General features: G+C 39.8%; 1 protein-coding gene across 1 annotated transcript; it reads right to left on the bottom strand.

Moving 5' to 3' along the window:
* Positions 1–4,949: 4,949 nt before the first annotated feature.
* Positions 4,950–22,472, bottom strand: ABHD10 (abhydrolase domain containing 10, depalmitoylase). Its single transcript, XM_055421714.2, has 5 exons — positions 22,300–22,472; positions 19,643–19,826; positions 11,395–11,506; positions 10,871–11,008; positions 4,950–5,771 (listed from the first exon to the last, which is right to left on the bottom strand). Exons 1-5 carry the CDS (start codon positions 22,439–22,441, stop codon positions 5,427–5,429), a joined length of 921 nt encoding a protein of 306 aa, XP_055277689.2. The 5' UTR covers positions 22,442–22,472; the 3' UTR covers positions 4,950–5,426.
* Positions 22,473–25,132: the final 2,660 nt, after the last annotated feature.

Genomic DNA, 25,132 nt, shown 5'->3' with positions numbered 1-25,132 from the left:
AGAAGATAGAGCTCCTTAGTTTTTTGTTTTTTTTTTAACAGCTATAAATGTAATGAAAAATTGACATATGCCCTTTGGGCACCTCCTTGGGAATGGTTGTGTCTCAAAGTAACGTTCTCTTGCTCTACATCTCCGTGCTTTATAAAATTCAGCCTTGCCCAAAGCTCTTTTCCTCCTCTCCTCCTTACAGACCTATCTATTGGCTGCTCAGAGATCAGCATACTGTGTAAATTTGTGTCTGGAAATATCTCTGAGCTCAACAGATGCTGCAAAAGCGAATGTATTCTGTGGCCTCATTAGCCTTCCTCTCCATTGGCATTGACATGATCCTCTTCCAATGCAGGAGCTGCAGTTGTTTAGAGGGTCCGTGTTGCTTTTAAATCAATGCAGGAATTCCAGAAGATAGGTATTCAGAGCCTGCTGGCTGTTCAAGTATTTTCCGTATCACTGAATACATGGCATGGGGTGGTTTTAGAAAAAGAGGAGCTTTGGTGGGGGAAAAGGAAGAAAATGAACACTAAAGGAATTAACAGTGTCCTACATCAAACTCATTTGGAATTTATGATGCCAACCTCTGCAAAGCTAGGTTAAATTTTAAGACAGCTTTTCCCATCTTAAATAATGAAGGTTCCTGCCCCTCCCTTTTCCTAGCCATTGAATATTTGAAAGGATACCATACAGCTAACATTCCACTTTGGATCTTGGGAACTGGAAATTCCAAACCAGTTCAGTTTGAGAAGTCCTACTCATATCCTTGCCTTCACTTTCCTCCCTAAACTCCATGAATTGTGCCCTCCAGTTTCTCACTAGACTGTGTTTGGTGCATATAAAAACACAAGAGAGGGACTTTCTTGTTGATCCAGTGGCTGAGACCCTGAATTCTAAATAAATAAACCTTTTAAAAACTACAAGGGAAATGGTAGTGACTCCAATTTGTCATTGTTCTAAATGCATTGTGCCTAGTCCTTACACTTTATTAAGTAGGTTTATATTATGACGGTTTACAGATGAGGAAACCTCAGGGAGGTTAAGTAAATGGCTCAGTCACAGGGCTGCTGCTGCTGCTGCTAAGTCTCTTCAGTCATGTCCGACTCTGTGTGACCCCATAGACAGAAGCCCACCAGGCTCCCCCGTCCCTGGGATTCTCCAGGCAAGAACACTGGAGTGGGTTGCCATTTCCTTCTCCAATGTGTGAAAGTGAAAAGTGAAAGTGAAGTCGCTCAGTCGTGTCCGACCCTTAGTGACCCCACGAATCACAGGGCTAGTAAATGGTAAACCAGGACCTAAACCTAAAGCTATAGAGACTCTGTCTTTAAGCACTATAGGTATTGCCTCCACAGAAGTACTACGAATCTTTAATCATATTTATTGCATTTTATCATAATTATGTTTAACCCTGAAAAGCTCTCATGGGCAGGAGCCCTTTCCTCATCTTTCTAGTAATCATGCCCAACAGTGTCTGGGCAACACAGGCCTCTGAAGAGAGGCCCTGCCATCCTGTAACAACCTGCTCGAACACCAGGCACTGTGGCACACGGATGGCTCATGTAATTTTGGTTTGCCAGTGATTTTTGTTTAGTATAAAATATAAATCCTAGATTATATTTTATGGCCCTGTAGGATATTAATGTTTTGGATCTGTTCAGGGGTCCCCAAGACCACCCCCAGGTTTGACATTTCGCTAGGGGGACTCACAAGACTCAGCATATTGTTGCCTCACAGCTATGATTTATTACAGTGAAGGATACAAAGCAAAATCAGGAAATCAAAAAGGCACCAAAGTGAAGTCCAGGGACACTCTCCGAGTGTTCACACAAGTTGAGCTTACTTCTCCCAGAGGTGCATTGTGATACCACATGTGAAATGTTCACCAGAGAAGCTTGTCAGAGACTATGATGAGTGTTTTATTGGGAGCTGGCCACTTGGGCAGTTTCTGCCTGGTACCTACCAAAATGCAACTCATAGAAGGAAAGCATTTGTCCAGCACAAACCTCATTGCTTGTATGGACAGTTTAGGCACAGTGAGCCATTTTGATCAGTTATGGAATTGTTGGGAAAAGGGAATCCCTTCCAAGGTCTGAGAGAGGGCTCTCGTCTAATGCTCAGAAATGAACTGTCCAAGGAGATACACAGCAAAAGACTTTACTGACTAAGAGACTCTGTTGGGAAAGGGTGCCCAGGTAGGGAGCAGCAGAGAAGGAAACCCAGAATTGTTCTGCCATGTGACTCACAGTCTCAGGTTATATAGTGAGGAGGTTAGTTTCTGGGTTATCTCTGGCCATTCTGACTCATGGTCCCTTCTGATGGCACGTGCACGTCTCAGCCAAGATGAATCCCAGTGTGAGGGCTTCTGGAGGTAGGCAGGATACAGTCTCCTCCTTCTTCTTTTTGGCCCCTCTCATATTCTTTCAGGTTAGTTTTTCTTTTTAATTGAAGGATAACTGCTTTACAATATTGTGTTGGTTTCTGCCATACATCAAGATGAATCAGCCATAGGTAAGCATATGCCCCTCCCTCTTGAACCTCCCTCCCACTTCCTACCCCATCCCACTCTTCTAGGTTGTTACAGAGTCCCAGTTTGAGATCCCGGAGTCCTACAACAAATTCCCACTAACTATCTGTTTTACATGTGGTAGTGTATATTTCCACAGCTTCCCTGGTAGCTTAGCGTAAAGAATGCCTGCAAAGCAGGAGCCGCAGGAGACATGGGTTTGATCCCTACGTTGGGAAGATCTCCTGGAGGAGGGCATGGCAACCCACTGCTGTATTCTCGCCTGGAAGATCTCCATAGACAGAGGAACCTGGTGGGCTAGTCCATAGGGTCACAAAGTCACACACAACTCAAGCAACTTAACACACACAATTCCATACTACTCTCTCCATTCACCCCACCCTCTCCTTCCAACTCTGCGTCTGTAAATCTGTTCTCTATGTCTGCATCTCCATTGCTGACCTGCAAATAGGTTCATCAGTACCATCTTTCTAGATTCCATATTTATTCATTAATATATGCTATTTTTCTGACTTACCTCACTGTGTAATAGGCTCTAGGTTCATCCACCTCATTAGCACTGGCTCAAATGTACTCCTTTTTATGGTTGAGTACTATTCCACTATATATGTACAACTTCTTTATACATTCATCTGTTGATAGATATCTAGGTTGCTTCTATGTCTGTAAATAGTGCTGCAATGAACATTAGTGTACATGCTGTTTTCAGTTATGGTTTTCTCAGAGTATATGCCCAATAGTGGGATTTGTTGGGTCATTTTATTCCTAGTATTGTATTATTTCTAGGGTACTTTATTCCTAGCTTTTTAAGGAATCTCCATACTGTCTTCCATAGTGGCTGTTATCAATTTATATTCCCACCAACAGTGCAAGGGAGTTCCCTTTTTCCCTCACTAACTTCAGGTTAGTTTTATAAGACATACTATGGTGTGTCCTCCTTCCTTGTGGCCCCTCCCAAATTTTCCTGGTTAGTTTTCAGTGGCAGCACTGCATTCTTCATTGGGACCTCCTTTTGTGAGACAACTCAGACAAGCGGTTATCATTGTGTCTTGCCAAGGTGGACTGTTTCGGTCAACAGTTCCCTAACAAAATGGGGGGATGTTCCTAAAATCCAAGTTCCTGAGATGCCAGCCAAGGGTGACTCTTGTAGGCAGGTCTCTCTGAGGATAAGCAGTCATTGGCTACGTTAACACTTTTCAGCAGAGGACTTTTATCCCAACATTCTTCAGTATCTATAAATGCCTCTTGAATTGTCCTTTGAACCATCCTATTCCTTTATCAATGGGTTAAAGAAATCTTTGACACATGTTCAGTATATATATATATGTTTATGCTGTCAACTTAAAGTTTTACTTTGACAGATGTAACCTAAACAGGCTAAATGGAGTCCAAACTTAAAAGCTAAAAGACATCAATTTGTATCAAGGCTGATTACTGCACAAGCTTAATTATTAAAAATAACAAACTGTATTTCCATTTCATATTTTCTTACTATCTCTACATTTTAGAAAGCCCTCCGATATAGATGGCAAAGAAAGAAAGGGAAGTCGCTCAGTTGTGTCCAACTCTTTGAGACCGCATGAGCTGTAGCCTGTCAGGCTCCTCCATCCATGGAATTTTCTGGGCAAGGATACTGGAGTGAGTTGTCATTTCCTTCTCCAGGAGATCCTCTTGACCCAGGGATCAAACCTGGGTCTCCCACACTGCAGGCAGACTCTTTACTGTCTGAGCCACCAGGGAAGCCCTGATATAGACGGCAATCACTTGGTTATTTGTACTTTAGGCACATATTATTAATAACAAAAAAGAAATGTTTCTTTAGGTAGGTGATAATATATAAAGATTCATTTCTTCTTTGGAATAAGAAATCAGAATATGAAAATACTATCATAAAAAAAGCTAAGGGCCAAAGAATTGATGCTTTTGAACTGGTACCAGAGAAGACTCTTTAGAGTCCCTTGATAGCAAGGAAATCAAACCAGTCAATTCTAAAGAAAATCAACCCTGAATATTCATTGGATGGACTGATGTTGAAGCTGAAGCTCCAATACTGGCCACCTGATGCGAAGAACCGACTCACTCGAAAAGACCCTGAAGCTGGGAAAGATTGAGGGCAGGAGGAGAAGGGGGAGACAGAAGACGATATGGTTGGATGGCATCACCAACTCAATGGACATGAATTTGAGCAAACTCTGGGAAATAGTGAAGGAAACGGAAGCCTGGTATGCTACAGTCAGTGGGGTTGCAAAGAGTTGGACACAACTTAGCAACTGTACAACATCACTGCTTAAAGATGAAATCCCCCCACTTAATTATATGACATATTAGCCAAAAGTTTAAAATGATATATATCCTTTAAGTATCTATAAAGTTTTGAGCCCTTAAAAAAGAATAACCTTGATTTTAAGTTCAAATATAACATGCAGAAGACAAAAAGTAATAGCCTTTTATGAACTTTATTATGCTTCATACATTTCTCTAGTCATTTCAGGTTTCAATAAATGTGTTCCTATATTTTGTGAACTGCATTTTAAAATCAGAGATAATGTTACAAATCTTCATATACAATGATACCAAATAAAAAACAAGTTAAGCTTTATTAGCAAATCCAAGTAAGAGCTGGCATAGTTAACATAAGCATTCAGAAGGTAAACATTTCTTGAATAAAAAAATAGGAAATATTTTAATGAAAAAAAAAATCAGGGATTGAGGAGGGAGAACATTTTTCAAACAGCAGCTGGCACTTTCTTCACAATTTGTGTCACTTGTGAAAATACATCATTAGATAAATACTCACATGATATTTACAAAGTAGAGAGAAGAGGAAAAACCTTCTAAGTATCAAGGTCTTTCATCTGTTACTCTCTTCCATCTTCTGGATCCATTACTTTGCATACCAACTAAAGTATTGATTCTAGTGAACTATGGTTGAAAGCTTATCAATTAAGTCATCAATAGTGTAAACCAGAAGTTGAATGTCTGCTTTTTCCTTCATTCGGTGATCACTATTCTTTCGGAGGATGACATCTACGTCTGTGCTAACTACTCGGTCAGCAACCTGCACGGATGTATGCCACGGTACAATATCATCCTTCATGCCATGGAGCAATCTTATGGGACACTTCACGGGAATGGGACTATGTAACAAGCAGTGGTGCTCAGCTTCTTTAATGACACTGTACTGAATGCGATAAACTCCTTCTTCACTGTATTTTGATGGCATGGGCCACACACCTTTCATCTCTATTTCCTTTTTTGTCTGTTGGAACAAATGAAAATAAAAGTATTTATGCAACATTAATACATGCAATAATCTTAAACAATCTAAGGAAAGTGGTCTTTGAAGAAGAGGAAAAGAGATAACAAAAACATAACAATGATAATTATCAACAATTGAATACCATGTGCAAGGAACTATAACAGGTTATTTTCCACACAGTATCTCGCAGGATCCTGATAATAATTTTGTTATTATTTCAATTTTACAAAAGAGGATATTAGAGTATACAGCTTTAAAGTTGAAAGGCAGTAACTGCTGTGGCTAGGATTCAAACTTAGATTTAACTAACTTTATTGTATAACATCTTAAATCAGGCGTTGTTTCATCCCAGTTCAAAGGGAAAATGAGGAGAAAAATAAAATAATTTATTGGAATCGGTACAAGTAGCATTCATATTACATCAAATCAAATCTCAGGAATAAAAACTGTTTAGATGTAAAAATCATGAAACTAAAAGTGTGATTAGTGGAAGTTACTAAAATGGGGGTGAGATAGGGAGAAAGGGAGAAGAATGGAGTATACTGCTAAAAATGAAAAATAAGACAGTGGTTATTCTGAAGCAACAATACACGCCTGATTTTAGGCTGAATATAAAAAAAAAAAGTAGTTTTTGCCTTTCAGAATTCTAGGGAATGAGAAGAAAATTCTCTGTTGTTCTGGATGACAAAGAATTCTTCCAAATATCTCCTGAAAACTGAGCAATGGCATCATTTCTACCTTTAAAATAAAATGCTGGGTATTCTTTGATTCTTGAAGAATCTCTATTTTTGAGATCATAATTTGTCTTAAACATTTTTTCTACTTAAAAGTAACATATACTCATTATTGAAGACATGGAAAATATAAAAAGCATAAGAAGAAATAAATTACCAATAACCCAATCTCATGGATATAACAACCAACCATTAATATTCTGGCTTATTTCCTTCTAGTATTTCTATATGTGCTTGTTTTAGATATACAGTATGTAAAACACTTAGCTATTACAATTCATATATAGTTTTCAGTGCTTATTTAATATATATATATTTCTGGGTTTTGAAAGATTAAAAGTTTTAAAGACTGAATAACTGTCTACCACAATGCATACAAGATAATTAACTCAACCATTTCCATATTGCTGAGTACTTCTAGGAACATCTTTGAACATAAAGGGTTATATGTAATATAATAAATTCTTTGGAAAGATTATCACAGTTTGAATTAGTAAATCAAGATGTAAATAGCTTTAAGCCTCTTGCAACCACATAGTATGAAGGGAATTTTTGTCTAGAAAAAAACAGGTGGATGGCATATCAAAAATAAAAAAAAATACAAGGAAAGAAAAGCTACATACAATGTATTTTAAAAAAATTTGTATTTAAATTTTCAATAAAAATACTGTATTTCCACATTTAAAACTATTCACTTATTACAAATTCAGAGGCAAAAAAGAATTTAAACAGTAAAATATATATGATGTTATCTATATGTATTTAGGTATTTTATAAAATTCCAAAAATATTTCAGTGAAAAAGCTGTATATCTGAAAGCTAGACTTCTAAATATCTACAGCCAAATGATTTAAAACAGAGTAAAAAACTATATTATAACATATATTAATATCATGGGGTGCTCCGCATTAAAGCAACATGTGAACCAAATATTATTCAGTTATCCTCAATATAATGACTGTTTTTGAATTTGTAGTTTCAGTAGTTAGAACTAAGTTCCATTGATTATTAGATGAAGGGGCAACTATGCTAATTACCAATACATAATAATAGTTGCATTTTAAGCACTGCTGCTTCCCAACTAGCTCTGTTATCTGCTATTGAGGTGAATGAATATTGTTCATTTGAAGAACAGACTTAACTTTACAAAATCTTGTATGTCCCAAAGCCTCAAAAACAAAAACTACAGGAATAGTAAAAACAGTTTTAATCACAGAAAATGTACAATATTCGTAATTCTTACACCAAAAGAAACTAGCAAGGCAATGTGTCTGTGAAGCTAGGATTCCAACAGTTGTGCATCCTGCCTGATGCCCTCTAGTGTCCACAGAGAAATCTGTAGGCAGGTGAAGAAACAGTTAAACTGGACATGGAACAATAGACTGGTTCCAAATCAGGAAAGAAGTACGTAAAGGCTGTATACTGTCACCCTCTTATGTAACTTATATGCAGAGTACACCATGAGAAACACTGGGCTGGAGGAAGCACAAGTTGGAATCAAGATTGCCAGGAAAAACAGCAATAACCTCAGATATGCAGATGACACCAACTTTATGGCAGAAAGTGAAAAAGAACTAAAGAGCCTCTTGCTGAAAGCGAAAAAGGAGAGTGAAAAAGTTGGCTTCAAACTCAACATTCAGACAACTAAGATCATGGCATCTGGTCCCATCACTTCATGGCAAATAGATGGGAAACAATGAAAACAGTGAGAGACTATTTTTTTGGGCTCCAAAATCACTGCACACGGTGACTGCAGCCATGAAATTAAGATACTTGCTCCTTGAAAGAAAAGCTATGACCAACCTAGACAGCATATTAAAAAGCAGAGACATTACTTTACCAACAAAGATTCGTCTAGTCAAAGCTATGGTTTTTCCAGTAGTCATGTATGGATGTGAGAGTTGGACTATAATGAAAGCTGAGCACCGAAGAATTGATGTTTTTGAATTGTGGTGTTGGAGAAGACTCTTGAGTCCCTTGGACTGCAAGGAGCTCCAACCAGTCCATCCTAAAGGAAATCAGTCCTGAATATTCATTGGAAGGACTGATGCTGAAGCTGAAACTCCAACAGTTTGGCCACCTGATGCAAAGAACTGACTCATTGGAAAAGACCCTGATGATTTGAAGATTGAAGGTGGGAAGAGAAGAGGACAGAGGATGAGATGGTTGGACAGCATCACTGACGCGATGGACATTGAGTTTGAGTAGACTCCGGGAGTTTGTGATGGACAAGGAAGCCTGGCGTGTTGCAGTCCATGGGGTCGCAAAGAGTAGGATGTGACTGAGTGACTGAACTGAAGTGTCCACAGAAGGAGACAATGATTAGAGTTAGAGGTAAATCAAATTCCCACACAAACAATGAATGAAATGCTGGGTCTTAACATTTTCAGGACTAAAGAAGACAGTAAAAACCTTTAGGTCTATTCCCTTGACTCTGTGAGCACTAGCTGTTTCTGTGGAGAAGCGATAAAGATCCTAGTGTCTGGGTCCTTTCTTTACACATGTTTTTAAGTTTAAAGGGCTCAACATGTTTAAGAATTCTTCGCTGGTATGATTTAGGATTAGCAAATAAATACCCTGATTTGCAGGACATAGATCTTCTCAGTCAATTACGGGCTATCTACCATATCTTCCCTCTGAGTGATGGATGAACACACATAAACAGAAATGTACACAGATCTGGTCATTTCCCAATAATCCCCCAAAACTGTGTAATCAACACCTTTCCAACAGGCCATCTTCTTGAAATAATTTCCCACCATGAGAAGCAGAGTAAGGGGTTCAAGGTTTAGATGCAGAGGATACAATGCTTGGAAAATTTAGCAGCATGAGGACATTAAGCATCTATGTATGAGAAACAAGAAAGTTAAAAAAAAAAAAATCTCAGAAATAGGTAAGAGAAAAGATGATCAGCTTCGTAATTTTAGCCCTGACTGGAAATCATATGAAGAACCTGACTTCACAGACAATGTCATTTCTTACGGAGCTGGGAAGAACAATGTGAACTAAGAATAAACTTAGAACAGATAGTATATGGCACTGAATTCAATGCAGAACTTGAGGCAAAGTCAATGATATTCCACTCTTCAACACTCCATGTGCTTTTTCCTTCTTTTTCTTTTCTTCCTCCTCCCTATTCCCTCTCTACAGCAGTGGTTCTCAAACTTCACCTGGGGCCTTGTTAAAACAGACGACTGGGCCATGCTCCCAGTTTCTGGTTCAGTGGGTCTGGTGAAGCTCAAGAATACACATTTCTATTAATACAAGTTCTCAGGTGATGCTGTTGCTGCTGGCCTAGGGACTACATGGTTTGAACCATGGCTCCAGACTGTTTCTTTCTGCTAGGATTAGTCCTATAGGTGAAATTTAGATCCCAAGGAAAAATATGCCCAAGGAGAATTCAACTGATTTCCAAACGAAAAAATAACACACACAAAAGTCAACAGCTATTCCCCACCTCCTTTTTTATGGTCACAGACAACTGAAGTGCTTAAATATACATTCAAGAGCAAAGTATAATAAACCAATTACCTTTCCAATTATTTCAGAAACCTTATTTCTATCATGATTTGCGGAAGAACATGCTACGGATGAAAAGCACCTTTTTTTTTAAAAAGGTGAAAATTAGCAGAAAAAGAATGCCAATTAGTGTCTAGGCCAGGAATGGCAAATCTTATCTCCTGTGTGTGACTGATAGGGTGTGCTCGGAGAGCTCTGCTAAGAGAGAATCTGAGGCTTTAAGGCTTAAAAAAAAACTTTCATAACTGATTAGCTGGTTTAACATGGTTGTAGAATAGGTATTAATAATATTATCCATAGGCCACAAAATAAGACTAAGAGATACACAAAGAGATCACAATGTATGATCCAAATAAATAAACGTAGTTAATAACATGTTGATAAAACAAAAGTTTAAAGTGATTTCATTTCATTCATGTGACACAACAATTTGAAGGGACTGTGAAAAAACAGAAAATCTTAAACAGGAGACCAAATAGTTGAAAGGGGCTTCCCTGGTGGCTCAATTGGTAAAGAATATGCCTGCAATGTGGGAGACCTGGGTTCGATCCCTGGGTTAGGAAGATCTCCTGGAGAAGGGACTACATACCCACTCCAGTATTTTGGCCCGGAGAATTCCATGGACTGTATAGTCCATGGGGTCGCAAAGAGTTGGACACAACTGAGTTACTCTCACTCACTCAAATAGTTTAAAAAAAGCAAAGAAATGGTGTACAAAAAGTCAGCTAAGACAAAAGATGGAGCCACTGTAACAAGTCAAAGGACAGATGACACATGCACAAAACTCAGAGAAAGAGGGGGCAGAAGAACAGCAGAAGGGACACACTGAGGCTGCCCGGGACTTACCTCAGTAGGAAGCTGATTGAATTGTGTCACCAGGCCATCTACAGCTGTCGCTACGCCAACGAGAGCAACAACTTTTTGTGGCCGTGCGATTGCAGCATGAAACATAAGCCACCCACCAAGGCTAGATCCAACCAGTATCTAAAAACAAAAGCACATTGTTTTGAAGAGGAATTTCTTTTTCTTTTTGGTAAGGGAGGGACTATATTCTGCCTTTATATCCACTGGCTCCCAGACTTTTAATATTTGGCACAAAGTAAAATTAAGATTATGATTACTTTTTGTTAAAGTATCAGGTCTATAATAGAGAGTAAATTAGACAAATAAAATTTGTAAAATGAAAAGTAAAATACTACTTACATTTTAGGAGAAAGTGAAAATGATAGAACTGATTGATTTGACATTGAAATATAAAAATTGATTGTTAGACATTTAAAATATTAAATATTTGCATCTAATGAAACAGCTCCAATATCATGAGGTTATAGTCCACAACAATTATCATCATATTTAAGAAAAACAGTCACCTGTGGTCCTTCAGCCAATTCATCAATTATAGAAAGAACATCTTTTCTCCACTTCCCCACTGAGCATTCTTCTAAGTTACCATCTGAATTTCCAACTCCTGAGTAATCAAACCTGGAGAAAGAGAAAACATATTGGTATCCAGATATCTAGTACTTGCTTCCCTAATTTCTAAGGAAGATAGCACATTAATTACAATGCCTCAACTCTACTAAAATAAAAGTGAAGTCAGTATGCATTTCAGCAAATCTTATTGGCTTGACCTTCATATACCTCCCACAGTCACTTGCTTTCTCACCTCCTCCACTGTGCCAGCCTGGTCCAAGTCACTATTCTCTCTTGACTGAACTAATGCAAGAGTCTCCTAGTAAATCTCCATTTTCATTTTTCACCCTCACAGTCTATTCCCCACACAGTAGTCAGTGATCCTTTAAAAAAACAAAAAACAAAAAAAGATCATGTCCTGCATATACCCTTCAAAGGTTTTGTATAATCTTTAAGTAAAATCCAAAGTTCTTACCACCTTCGAGCCCCTAACTACCTCTCTGATCTCATTTCTTCCATTTCTCTCTCCCTCCCAACTGTATCCTCATTTTTTTTTTTTCTTCAAGTTAATGGAATACACCATCCACATTCCTGACTCAGGGGTTTTACATCAGCTTCTCCTTCCCTGTGGACGACTCTACCTGAGACATTCACTCAGACTGCTCCCTCACTTCAGTCGGGCTCCAGTGTCACATCTCCAGAAGCTTTCTCTGACCATTCAACCTAAAGCTGTGCCTCTTTCATCATTCTCCAGTTCCTTACTCTGTTTTATTCTCTTTACAGCAAACACTGCTACCTGATATATGTGTCGATTGGGTTACTGGTTTGTGGCCTGTCTCCCACACTAGAATGGTATGTAGGAACAGTAGAATGATAGAACATATATTTTTAGAGATAAGGGATTTAAAAGTGGAGAAAGAAATTAAAATTTTAACGTGGTTTTGGATTCTTGGGAAACAGGAACAAGGCAGAAGCTGAAGTCTAAGTCACACTAATTATTTCTCCTCAATCCAAGGGATGTAGAAGAAGACCAGGGAGAACGGGGGAGAAAAACCCAATTCTCCTTTACCTTCCTCCGTGGGTAAAGACGTCTCTACGTGCTCTATTGTTTACAGGTACCTTCCAAGTATAAGGTGAAGATGAAAAACACATGTTTATGCTTAGTCACTCAGTTGTGTCCGACTCTTTGTGACCCTGTGGACTGTAGCCCTCCAGGCTTCTCTGTCCATGGGGATTCTCCAGGCAAGAATATTGGAGTGGGTTGCCATGCCCTTCTCCAAAGACATGTATAGGGCCTTCAAAAAGGTAAATACAAGCGTTCAGTAATACTAATGGGTAACAAGTAAAAAATCCAGTTCATTCTTGCTGAACCATAACCAAGTGACAAAGATTTGGCAATTTTAAAACTTTTAATCACAGTAAGGCAATTCTGTCCTCAGTTCAGTTCAGTCGCTCAGTCGTGTTCGACTCTCCGCGACCCCATGAATCACAGCATGCCAGGCCTCCCTGTCCATCACCAACTCCCGGAGTTCACTCAAACTCATGTCCATCGAGTTGGTGATGCCATCCAGCCATCTCATTCTCTGTCGTCCCCTTCTCCTCCCGCCCCCAACCTTTCCCAGCATCAGAGTCTTTTCCAGTGAGTCAACTCATAGCATGAGGTGGCCAAAGTATTGGAGTTTCAGCTTTAGCATCAGTTCTTCCAATAAACACCCAGGACTGATCTCCTTTAAAATGGACTGGGTGGATCTCCTTGCAGTCCAAGGGACTCTCAAGAGTCTTCTCCAACACCACAGTTCAAAAGCATCAATTCTTCGGTGATCAGCTTTCTTCACAGTCCAGCTCTCACATCCATACATGACCATGGGAAAAACCATAGCCTTGACTAGACGGACCTTTGTTGGCAAAGTAATGTCTCTGCTTTTTAATATACTATCTAGGTTGGTCATCACTTTCCTTCCAAGAAGTAAGCGTCTTTTAATTTCCTGGCTGCAATCAGCATCCGCAGTGATTTTGGAGCCCAAAAAAATAAAGTCTGACACTGTTTCCACTGTTTTTCCATCTATTTCCCATGAAGTGATGGGACGAGATGCCATGATCTTTGTTTTCTGAATGTTGAGCTTCAAGCCAACCTTTTCACTCTCCTCTTTCACTTTCATCAAGAGCCTATTGAGTTCCTCTTCACTTTCTGCCATAAGGGTGGTGTCATCTGCATATCTGAGGTTATTGATATTTCTCCCAGCAATCTTGATTCCAGCTTGTGCTTCTTCCAGCCCAGCGTTCCTCATGATGTACTCTGCATATAAGTTAAATAAGCAGGGTGACAATATACAGCCTTGACGTACTCCTTTTCCTATTTGGAACCAGTCTGTTGTTCCATGTCCAGTTCTGACTGTTGCTTCCAGGTTTCTCAAGAGGCAGGTCAGGTGGTCTGGGATTCCCATCTCTTTCAGTATTTTTCACAGGAGGGCCGAGAGGAGCTACTCCACTTTCAAGGTCAGGAGGGGCGGCCTTGAGGAGATACCCCTGGTCCAAGGTAAGGTGCAGCGGCTGCGCTTTGCTGGAGCAGCTGTGAAGAGATATCCCACGACCAAGGTAAGAGAAACCCAAATAAGACGGTAGGTATTGGGAGGGGGCATCAGAGGACAGACACACTGAAATCATAATCACGGGAAACTAGTCGATCTGATCACATGGACCACAGCCGAATGTAGTCCACTGGAGAAGGGAATGGCAAACCACTTCAGAGAACCCCATGAACAGTATCAAACGGCAAAATGATAGGATAGTGAATGAGGAATTCCCCAGGTCAGTAGGGGCCCAGTATGCTACTGGAGATCAGTGGAGAAATAACTCTAGAAGGAAGGAAGGGGTGGAGCAAAAGCAAAACCAATACCCAGTTGTGGATGCGACTGGTGATAGAAGCAAGGTCCGGTGCTGTAAAGAGCAATATTGCATAGAAACCTGGAATGTTAGGTCCATGAATCAGGGCAAATTGGAAGTGGTCAAACAGGAGATGGCAAGAGTGAACATAGACATTCTAGGAATCAGTGAACTAAAATGGACTGGAATGGGTGAATTTAACTCAGATGACCATTATATTTACTACTGTAGGCAGGAATCCCTTAGAAGAAATGGAGTAGCCATCATGGTCAACAAAAGAGTCCGAAATGCAGTTCTTGGATGCAATCTTAAAAACGACAGAATGATTTCTGTTCATTTCCAAGGCAAACCATTCAATATTACAGTAATCCAAGTCTATGCCCCAACCAGTAATGCTGAAGAAGCCGAAGTTGAATGGTTCTATGAAGACCTACAAGATATTTTAGAACTAACACCCAAAAAAGATGTCCTTTTCATCATAGGGGACTGGAATGCAAAAGTAGGAAGTCAAGAAACACCTGGAGAAACAGGCAAATTTGGCCTTGGAGCACAGAATGAAGCAGGGCAAAGGCTAATAGAGTTGTCAAGAGAATGCACTGGTCATAGCAAACACCCTCTTCCAACAACACAAGAGAAGACTCTACACATGGACATCACCAGATGGTCAACACCGAAATCAGATTGATTATATTCTTTGCAGCCAAAGATGGAGAAGCTGTATACAGTTAGCAAAAATAAGACCAGGAGCTGACTGTGGCTCAGATCATGAACTCCTTATTGCCAAATTCAGACTTAAACTGAAGAAAGTAGGGAAAACCACTAGACCATTCAGATATGATCTAAATCAAATCCCTTATGATTATACAGTGGAAGTGAGAATAGATTTAAGGGACTAGATCTGATAGATAGAGTGCCTGATGAACTCTGGAAGGAGGCTCATAACACTGTACAGGAGACAGGGACCAAGATCATCTCCATGGAAAAGAAATGCAAAAAAGCAAAATGGCTGTCTGAGGAGGCCTTACAAATAACTGTGAAAAGAAGAGAAGCAAAAAGCAAAGGATAAAAGGAAAGATATAAGCATCTGAAAGCAGAGTTCCAAAGAATAGCAAGGAGAGATAAGAAAGCCTTCCTCAGTGATCAATGCAAAGAAATAGAGGAAAACAACAGAATAGGAAAAACAAGAGATCTTTTCAAGAAAATTAGAGATTCCAAGGGAACATTTCATGCAAAGATGGGCTCGATAAAGGAAAGAAATGGTATGGACCTAACAGAAGCAGAAGATATTAAGAAGAGGTGGCAAGAATACACAGAAGAACTGTACAAAAAAGATCTTCACGACCAAGATAGTCATGATAACATGATCACTGACCTAGAGCCAGACATCTTGGAATGTGAAGTCAAGTGGGCCTTAGAGAGCATCACTACGAACAAAGCGAGTGGAGGTGACGGAACTCCAGTTGAGCTACTTCAAATCTTGAAAGATGATGCTGTGAAAGTGCTGCACTCAATACGCCAGCAAATCTGGAAAACTCAGCAGTGGCCACAGGACTGGAAAAGGTCAGTCTTCATTCCAATCCCAAAGAAAGGCAATGTCAAAGAATGCTCAAACTACTGCACAATTGCACTAATCTCACATGCTAGTAAAGGCATGCTCAAAATTCTCCAAGCCAGGCTTCAGCAATATGTGAACCGAGAACTCCCAGATGTTCAAGCAGGTTTTAGAAAAGGCAGAGGCACCAGAGATCAAATTGCCAACATCCGCTGGATGATGGAGAAAGCAAGAGAGTTCCAGAAAAACATCTATTTAAGCTTTATTGACTATGCCAAAGTCTCTGACTGTGTGGATCACAATAAACTGTGGAAAATACTGGATCACAAAATATTCTGTCCTAGCAGCCTCAATATTCTCAAGTCTAAATATATTTTAAATTTCCCAAATCTAAAATTTTAAATTTTATTAGAGATCATTATGAGAGAAGACCAGTCCTAAAGCCATGTGTCATATTCCTGAGCTCTGACTCAATCTTAATATCCTGGAGGGTGAAAGTGAAAGTGAAGTCGCTCAGTCGTGTCCGACTCTTTGCGACCCCGTGGACTGTAGCCCACCAGGCTCTGTCCATGGGATTCTCCAGGCAAGAATACTGGAGTGGGTTGCCATTTCCTTCTCCAGGGGATCTTCCCGACCCAGGGACTGAGCCCAGGTCTCCCGCGTTGCAGGCAGACACTTTAACCTCTGAGCCACCAGGGAAGCTCATCCTGGATGCTGGCAGGATATTAAGAAACCATTTCCACCGAACCATAGGTACTGTTCTTGTATAATATATAAAACTAACCATTTCTTCATTCAAGATCTAAGTTTTACAGACAAAATCACAAAGAAAGTAAACTGGGAAACTGGGAGTATAAATAGAAGATAAAATCTCTTATCCAATCTTTATGTCTCCTACATTGGCAGGCGGGTTCTTTACCACTAGCGCCACCTGGGAATCCCTTAAAACAAGTTAAAGTGCAATCAATTGTTAATAGTGATTAGACTGCAATGAAGTTTGATAAAAGCATATTAAAAGGAGCTTGATCAAATGAAAAAGTGTAATGAATGGCTATACTGTATAAAGGTGTATAAATATGCATTTAGGTTACATTTTAATATAGTACCATATACTTCTTTGGATAAAAGGAATAAGACTCAGTTCAGTTCAGTTCAGTCACTCAGTCGTGTCCTACTCTTTGCGACCCCATGAATCACAGCACGCCAGGCCTCCCTGTCCATCACCAACTCCCGGAGTTCACTCAAACTCATGTCCATCGAGTTGGTGATGCCATCCAACCATCTCATCCTCTGTCGTCCCCGTCTCCTCCTGCCCCCAATCCCTCTCAGCATCAGAGTCTTTTCCAATGAGTCAACTCTTTGCATAAGGTGGCCAAAGTATTGGAGTTTCAGCTTCAGCATCAGTGCTTCCAATGAACACCCAGGACTGATCTCCTTTAGAATGGACTGGTTGGATCTCCTTGCAGTCCAAGGGACCCTCAAGAGTCTTCTCCAACACCACAGTTCAAAAGCATCAATTCTGCAGCACTCAGCTTTCTTCACAGTCCAACTCTCACATCCATACATGACCACGGGAAAAACCATAGCCTTGACTAGACGGACCTTTGTTGGCAAAGTAATGTCTTTGCTTTTTAATATGCTATCTAGGTTGGTCATAATTTTCCTTCCAAGGAGTAAGCGTCTTTTAACTTCATGGCTGCAATCAGCATCTGCAGTGTTTTTGGGGCCCCCCAAAATAAAGTCTGACAGTGTTTCCACTGTTTCCCCATCTATTTGCTATGAAGTGATGGGACCAGATGCCATGATCTTAGTTTTCTGAATGCTGAGCTTCAAGCCAACTTTTTCACTCTCCTCTTTCACTTTCATCAAGAGGCTTTTTAGTTCCTCTTCACTTTCTGCCATAAGGGTGGTGTCATCTGCACATCTGAGGTTATTGATATTTCTCCCAGCAACCTTGATTCCAGCTTGTATTTCTTCCAGTCCAGCGTTTCTCAAGGTGCACTCTTATTGTCTGTATACACTATAATTTCATCATGATTACTAAATATATCTTTAAAAAGAAAATTTATTTCATATGCATCTAAAATGCAGAAAACTCCCTCATACATCTTATAGGCAGACAGGAACTGGCTATAGCTCTTACAGTCTCAATTTAAATTTAGAAATGATAAAATGAGGATTTCTTGAGTTAAATTCTTTTGGGGACAAAGGAGAATGATGGCAATTTTTCTGATATCATCCTGTCTTGCTCAAGATAGTCCTCCTTCTTGGATTTCTCTTCCTTCTTACCTAAATCCTAACTATTTTTCAGTGTTCCTGTATAGTTTTCTCTATCCACTTCAACCCCTATTTTCTCTCAATATATAAGTATCATGCTCGTTGGCATAATCACATTTTGATGAATATTTCTGCCTAATTTCCCATATGTATTTTATCTTGCATTCCTCCACCCTGATTAAAAGATCCTTACATGCAATGACCACGTTTTAAAATTCTTTGTATATTTTACAGCACCATTGTAGGGTTAGAAGGTCTACTTGTAAAAAATACTCCAGTCTTAAGGATAACAGTTAATATGGAACATTTTTAAGAGTTCTGAGCATGAAAATGAAATAATTCAGTTTATTTCATAAAAGGAGTAAGACTAAATTCATATAATTGACATAATTTCTGCTAATACACTGAGTAGATAAAAGTTATTTTTAAGTCTAAAAGTTTTTTATCTATATTTCTAATTACTTATTTCTGAAAGCTGTACTTTCTAGACTTATTGAGTGAATGATAGTGAAACTCTTCTAAAAACTACACAAATAGATTTTTAGGTTGCTAGTGCTGGAAATGAACTCAGAAATTATCTTTCATCCAGTCTCCTCCTTTTTATGATGAAGAAAACAGGTCCAGCATTTATTAACCAACTCATCTTGTCATAGCTAATGTTAGCATTAATTCTAGAGTCCGTGTTTCTTGAATTTCAGGCCAGTACTCTTTTTATTAACCCATACTATCTCTCCTGGCAAATGAGGCACTAAATAAATGACTGTTCTAAGTAAACAACCCTAATAACAGTGAAACATTATTTTAGTAAAATAATTATCAGTATGAAATATTAAGAATTGTAAAATCAAGTAGTAAACAACACATATCCTTATTTATGCTTGTATATACATATTCAGACTACAAAAGTGAGAGGAAAGAGGAAATTCAGTGAAAATGTGAATTACACAATATTAATTTTACAGTACTTTTAAACACAGATGCTATTTTAAACTACATATTTTGAAAGTAATGAAATAAACAGTGGTTAAATAACAGCAGTTCTTAAGTCCCCAAAGGAAAAACACACTATAAAAGATTACAAGAAAGCTACCTAGTATACTGGTTTGCTGTCATGTTAAAATAGTTTCTAAAGAGCTTAAGTTATCACTAGTATCCTTGTCTGCCAGCATCATCAGCATGGCACAAAGACCAGATGGGAGGGAGGTTCATAAGGGAGGGCACATAGTTACACCTATGGTTGATTCATGTTGATATATGGCAGAAACCAACACAATATTGTAAAGCAATTATCTTCCAGGTAAAAATTAAAAAAAAAAACTATTAAAGATTGCATTTTACATGAATCCTAAATCACAAGATGAAAGTTTACAGACCATTAAAATTAACTAATCTATAAAAATGCTGGCATTTATTTCAGTTGGTTAGAGCAGAAGTAATTCTTGACTGCCAAGGTAAATGGTAGTAATATTTTCTTTGAAATGTGTTAGTCCTACCTTATATAGGCGTGACCTAGAGATTTGCAAAACTCCTCAATCGCCAATGCTTTTGTACCATTCATATTAGAGATATAGCCAGGGATGAAGATAATTCCTGGACTTTTGCCTTTTAGCCTTTTATAAGCCAGGTTTGGGAGGTCTGGTCGACTAAGGAAAGAGATTGATGTCTTGTGTCTGCAAGCTAAACAAAGCACACAAAACAAAGTTTGCATGAAAAACCATACATATTTTCAATCTTAACTTTCTTAACTCGTCAAATTGATATCAATACTATTTCCATTTTATAGAAAAAAAAATAGACGTGAATTATTAAAGTCACAAGTCTGTGCCTATCTTTAAAAATCATGCCACAATTGATCTTCTCTGAGCAAGGTTCAATCGTGATTCTTCCAAAATACACAACAAGGAAATTTCAAGGCCACTAAAGACAGAGTGACTTGTCAAAAATGTTTTCCTGTTGCTGTTATATCATCTGTCCCAAACAGTATCAATCAACATTCACATTTACCTACACTAGTTTTCAGTCTTTTCTTGGGAGATGTCAGTCTTCTTTGAAATTTTTTTTTACTGTCTGAGGGGTTTCACATCCTCTACTTTTTTGGTGGGGAAGGAGAGAAACAAGTTTGGTCTGATGTTGGGAAACTGAATCAAAGATAGAGGTGCTGGCCCCTTTTATTACTTATTCTTTCTCCACCCATAAAGTCTTGGGCCACGGTAATAGTCAATCAAGATTCTCTATCTGCTCAAGAGAGTTTGTGAACAGTTTCTTTACAAGTAACCTTGAATAAATGTATAATACCATTTTTGGAAAAAGATTTTTCATAGGACTCCCAATCACTGTGTTTTATTTGTTGGTTTGGCTTTCTTGAAAGGTACACACAAATCTGAATGCAAGTAAAAAGGCACAATGGGCAACCCTTATAATGTTATTCCACTCCACTATCTTTAAAGTTCCTTCCCCACCCGACAGTAAGGTCAATGGGTGCTTGTGCTCAGTGACCTCCAACTCTCTGCGACCCCAAGGATTGTAGGCCACCAGGTTCCTCTGGCCATGGAATTTTCCAGGCAAAAATACTGGAGTGGGTTGCCATGTCCTCCTCCAGGGGATCTTCCTTACCCAGGGACTGAACCCATCTCTTGCATCTCCTGCATCGGCAGGCATATTCTTTACACTGTGACCACCACCTGAGAAGCCATAAAGTCAATACTTGCTCTTAAAAAATGTAGAACGATGTTTAAAAACAAAAAGTCATTTATAATTCCATTTTCTCCCTCCAGAGAAATCAGATTTGTGTATTTCCTTAACAATCTTTTTCTGGACTAATGAAATCTCTTTTTTATTCCTTGAAATCTGTCTTTATTGTGGCTAATTAAAACTTCACAGTTTCTTCCATGTGAGCTAATAAAAGTTTTCCTCATTTTGGATTCGAGAAGTTGACTTTTTAAACACTGAACTGAAGGCCTTAAAGCTATCCCTTTTACACGTAGGCTTGCTTCAGAGTTTCAACGCATAGTGAAATATGCCAAATTTAAAACTTTTAGTGAAAAACAAGGTAAGTAGGAGCCAGTTATGTAGACTGACAGATTGTAGCAGCAAAAATGTTCTTTTCCCATTTCTTTAGCACTCAAAAACTCCTTCCTATCTTCTTTTCCATATTACTTTCCAACAGGAAATTTTCTATGAAACCATCACAATTTATTTAATCTTGATGAGTTATAAATGGTCATCTTCTTAACATAATATCCATAAATAATCTTTGTACTGTAAGAATTAGCTCAAAATCTGAGGCATATATCTTCAGTGAAACTACTAAACAGTGAAAGAGAATCATAGTTAATGAAATGACATACTATACTATACTAGAGGGACATATGTAACAGCCTTTTGGCTGTGTACAATTGACTATATATTTAAAAAAATTTTAACCCAAAACAAAGGGTTTTTACAAAGACAGTCCCCATTCCAAGCATCATGCATCTGATAGCTGGGGGACAAGGGTATGAACCCCAAAATAAAAAGACATAACTCAGAAAGACAGGCTATATACATGGGGGAGTGGAGTTGAGACGAGCCGAAGAAGAATCAAGCACAAAGAAATATTCAGGAGCTTTAATTTTTGTCCAACTTCTAACTTCCTTTGTAGAGTAACGGCTATGGTTTTTACTGGGCTGGAATCTTGGTGGCAGGGTTGGGGCGGTAAGACCCAAAACAACCAAAAAACTCAATAAGTTTACACTTTTGCAAAGAACAGGTAAAACCTTTCTGTAAAATCGCTCGAGAGCAGGTCTAAGCAACTAACAGTCACGATCTGTAAACCCCTTAGAACGTGCATAGAAAAGATAAAGCAATTAATAATCAAACACATTAAATGCATATCTGAATTTTTCCTAGTCTCGGCGCTTAACACAGGGGAGGTGGGCAGAGAGAATCCTTGAACTACAAAGCATAACGACAAACACCGCCCGGGCTGTCAGGATACCCCGGGGCCTGGCAGAGCTCTCTCACTATCGTCATCAGATTTGTTAAAAGAACTGGGGTACTGAGAACCTAGAAAGGACTTCTGAACGGAGCGCCAAAAACGCACGGGACAGGAACTGCCGAAATCCGGTATGTTCGAAAGAACGCGTCTTACTTCAGTCTTTCGGACACTGACCTCGGAGCCACTGTGGCGCCCGCTTGGTCTTCCGTGCAAGTAACGTGCTGAGACCATGGTGGAATCCGAAGGTGACTGCCGCCCAGCCCCACCTGCAACAAGGTACCCAAGCGGCCACAGCCGCCAGGCCCACCCCCGCCATCTTCCCAGCAACCCCTGCGCCCTGCGCCCTCCTACTGAGATGCGCACTGCGCCCAGAAACGAAGGTGCGCATGCGCCGCTGGATGGACGCGGCAAATTGATTAACAGCCCTGGCCAGAGTTTCCACCCCGCAGAGAGCACACATGCGCAGTGTCGTCACTCTCGCAGCGTTTTTCTGCTGGGCTATTCTGTGGTCGCAGAGTCGGACACGACTGAAGTGAGTTAGCAGCAGCATTCTGTGGGGGAGGTTTCAGTTCAGTTCAGTCACTCAGTTGTCTCCGACTCTTTGCGACCCCGTGGAGCATGCCAGGCTCCCCTGACCATCACCAGCTCCCAGAGCTAGCTCAAATTCATGTCCATCGAGTTGATGATGCCGTCCAACCGTCTCATCCTCTGTTGTCCCCTTTTCCTCGTGCCGTGAATATTTCCCAGCATCAGGGTCTTTTCCAAGAAGTGAGTTCTGGTTTGGCCTATGACAGTTTGGGATGTTTTGCGCGTACTTGGTAGCCTGCTTTCTAGATCAGTGGATACTCCAGGACTGGAAGCAAGGAGAGGAACCCCATGCCACATGCCGAGACAGGAAAACATCTGGTCATCCCGAGACACGAGGGAACTGAAGCATAAAAGTGTTAAGCTTGCTGCCTTCCAAGTCGTTCTCATTCCTGATACTGAGAAGGTTAACAGGCCCGAAGGCCAGGGGTCGCCAAACGGAGGAAAGAGGCTGCAAGTGTCAGACATTTTATATCTCTCTCTTAAGCAGTAGGAGAAACAAACCACTAGTGTTACATTTTTTCCCCTTCTCTATACAAATTTAAAAAGAGGTAAAATTCTGTGTTGCCGTGATGACACCTGGTTCCACCTGAACTTAACATTGCTTAAACCTTGAGCTGATCAATATGTTTTTCTTATGGAAATGTTTGTCTTAAGCTATGTTAATGAACTATGTATTTGGACTCTGTCTTCAAGTCGACTGCACCTAAGACTCGGAACCCACTTGACAAATCAGTATGTTTTACTCATGAGAATATTCTCTTAAGCTATGTTAATGAGAGTGAATTTACTTGGAAACCTGCCTTTCTGCAAGATTCATGTCAATCATTTTATGACCCGAGACAACTCTCCTTGTACCAATGTTATCTCAAAATGCATGTAGTGAGTGAGGGACCTGGTTCCAGCCTCAGAATTTTGAGAAGTTCCTTTCTCTAATTCAGTTCAGTTCAGTTGCTCAGTTGTGTCCGACTCTTTGAGACCCCATGAACTGCAGCACGCCAGGCCTCCCTGTCCATCACAAACTCCCAGAGTTTACTCAAACTCATATCCATTGAGTCAGTGATGCCATCCAACCATCTTATCCTCTGTCATCCCCTTCTCCTCCCGCCTTCAATCTTTCCCAGCGTCAGGGTTTTTTCCAATGAGTCAGTTCTTCACATCAGGTGGCCAAACTATTGGAGTTTCAGCTTCAGCATCAGTCCTTCCAGTGAATACTCAGGACTGATTTCCTTTAGGATGGACTGGTTGGGTCTCCTTGCAGTCCAAGGGATTCTTCAAGAGTCTTTTCCAACATCACAGTTCAAAAGCATCAATTCTTCAGCGCTTAGCTTTCTTTATAGTCCAACTTTAATATTCATACATGATTCCTGGAAAAACCATAGCTTTGACTAGACGGTCCTTTGTTGGCAAAGTAATGTCTCTGCTGTCTAGGTTGGTCATGGCTTTTCTTCCAAGGAGCAAGTGTCTTTTAATTTCATGGCTGAGTCACCATCTGCAGTGATATTGGAGCTCCCCCCTCCAAAAAAAAAAAAAAGTCTGTCACTGTTTCCATTGTTTCCCCATCTATTTGTCATGAAGTGATGAGACCAGATGCCATGATCTTAGTTTTCTGAATGTTGAGCTTTAAGCCAACTTTTTCACTCTCCTCTTTCACTTTCATCAAGAGTCTCTTTAGTTCTTCTTCACTTTCTGCCATAAGGGTGGTGTTATCTGCATATCTGAGGTTATTGATATTTCTCCTGGCAATCTTGATTCCAGCCTGTGCTTCATCCAGCCCGGCATTTTGCATGATGTACTCTGCATATAAGTTAAATAAGCAGGGCGACAATGTACAGCCTTGATGTACTCCTTTTCCGATTTGGAACCAGTCTGTTATTTCATGTCCAGTTCTAACTGTTGCTTCCTGACCTGCATACAGATTTCTCAAGAGGCAGGTCAGGTGGTCTGGTATTCCCAACTCTTAAAGAATTTTCCAGTTTGTTGTGATCAACACAGTCAAAGGCTTTCGCATACTCAATAAAGCAGAAATAGATGCTTTTCTGGAACTCTTGCTTTTTCGATGATCCAGCGAATGTTGGCAGCTTGATCTCTTGCCTTTTCTAAATCCAGTTTGCACATCTGGAAGTTCATGGTTCACGTACTGTTGAAGGCTGTCTTGGAGAATTTTGAGCATGACTTTACTAGCATGTGAGATGTGTGCAACTGTGCAATAGTTTGAATATTCTTTGGCATTGCCTTACTTTGGGATTGGAATGAAAACTGACCTTTTTCAGCCCTGTGGCCACTGCTGAGTTTTCCAAATCTGCTGGCGTATTGAGTGCAGCATTTTCACAGCATCACCTTTTAGGATTTGTAATAGCTCAACTGGAATTCCATCACCTCCACTAGCTTTGTTCATAGTGATACTTCCTAAGGCCCACTT

The sequence above is a fragment of the Moschus berezovskii genome, chromosome 1, assembly GCF_049115385.1.
Source record: "Moschus berezovskii isolate FMDL1 chromosome 1, NW_MosBer_1.0, whole genome shotgun sequence".
NCBI classification, from domain to species: domain Eukaryota; kingdom Metazoa; phylum Chordata; class Mammalia; order Artiodactyla; family Moschidae; genus Moschus; species Moschus berezovskii.
This window is presented reverse-complemented; position numbering and strand designations above follow the sequence as displayed.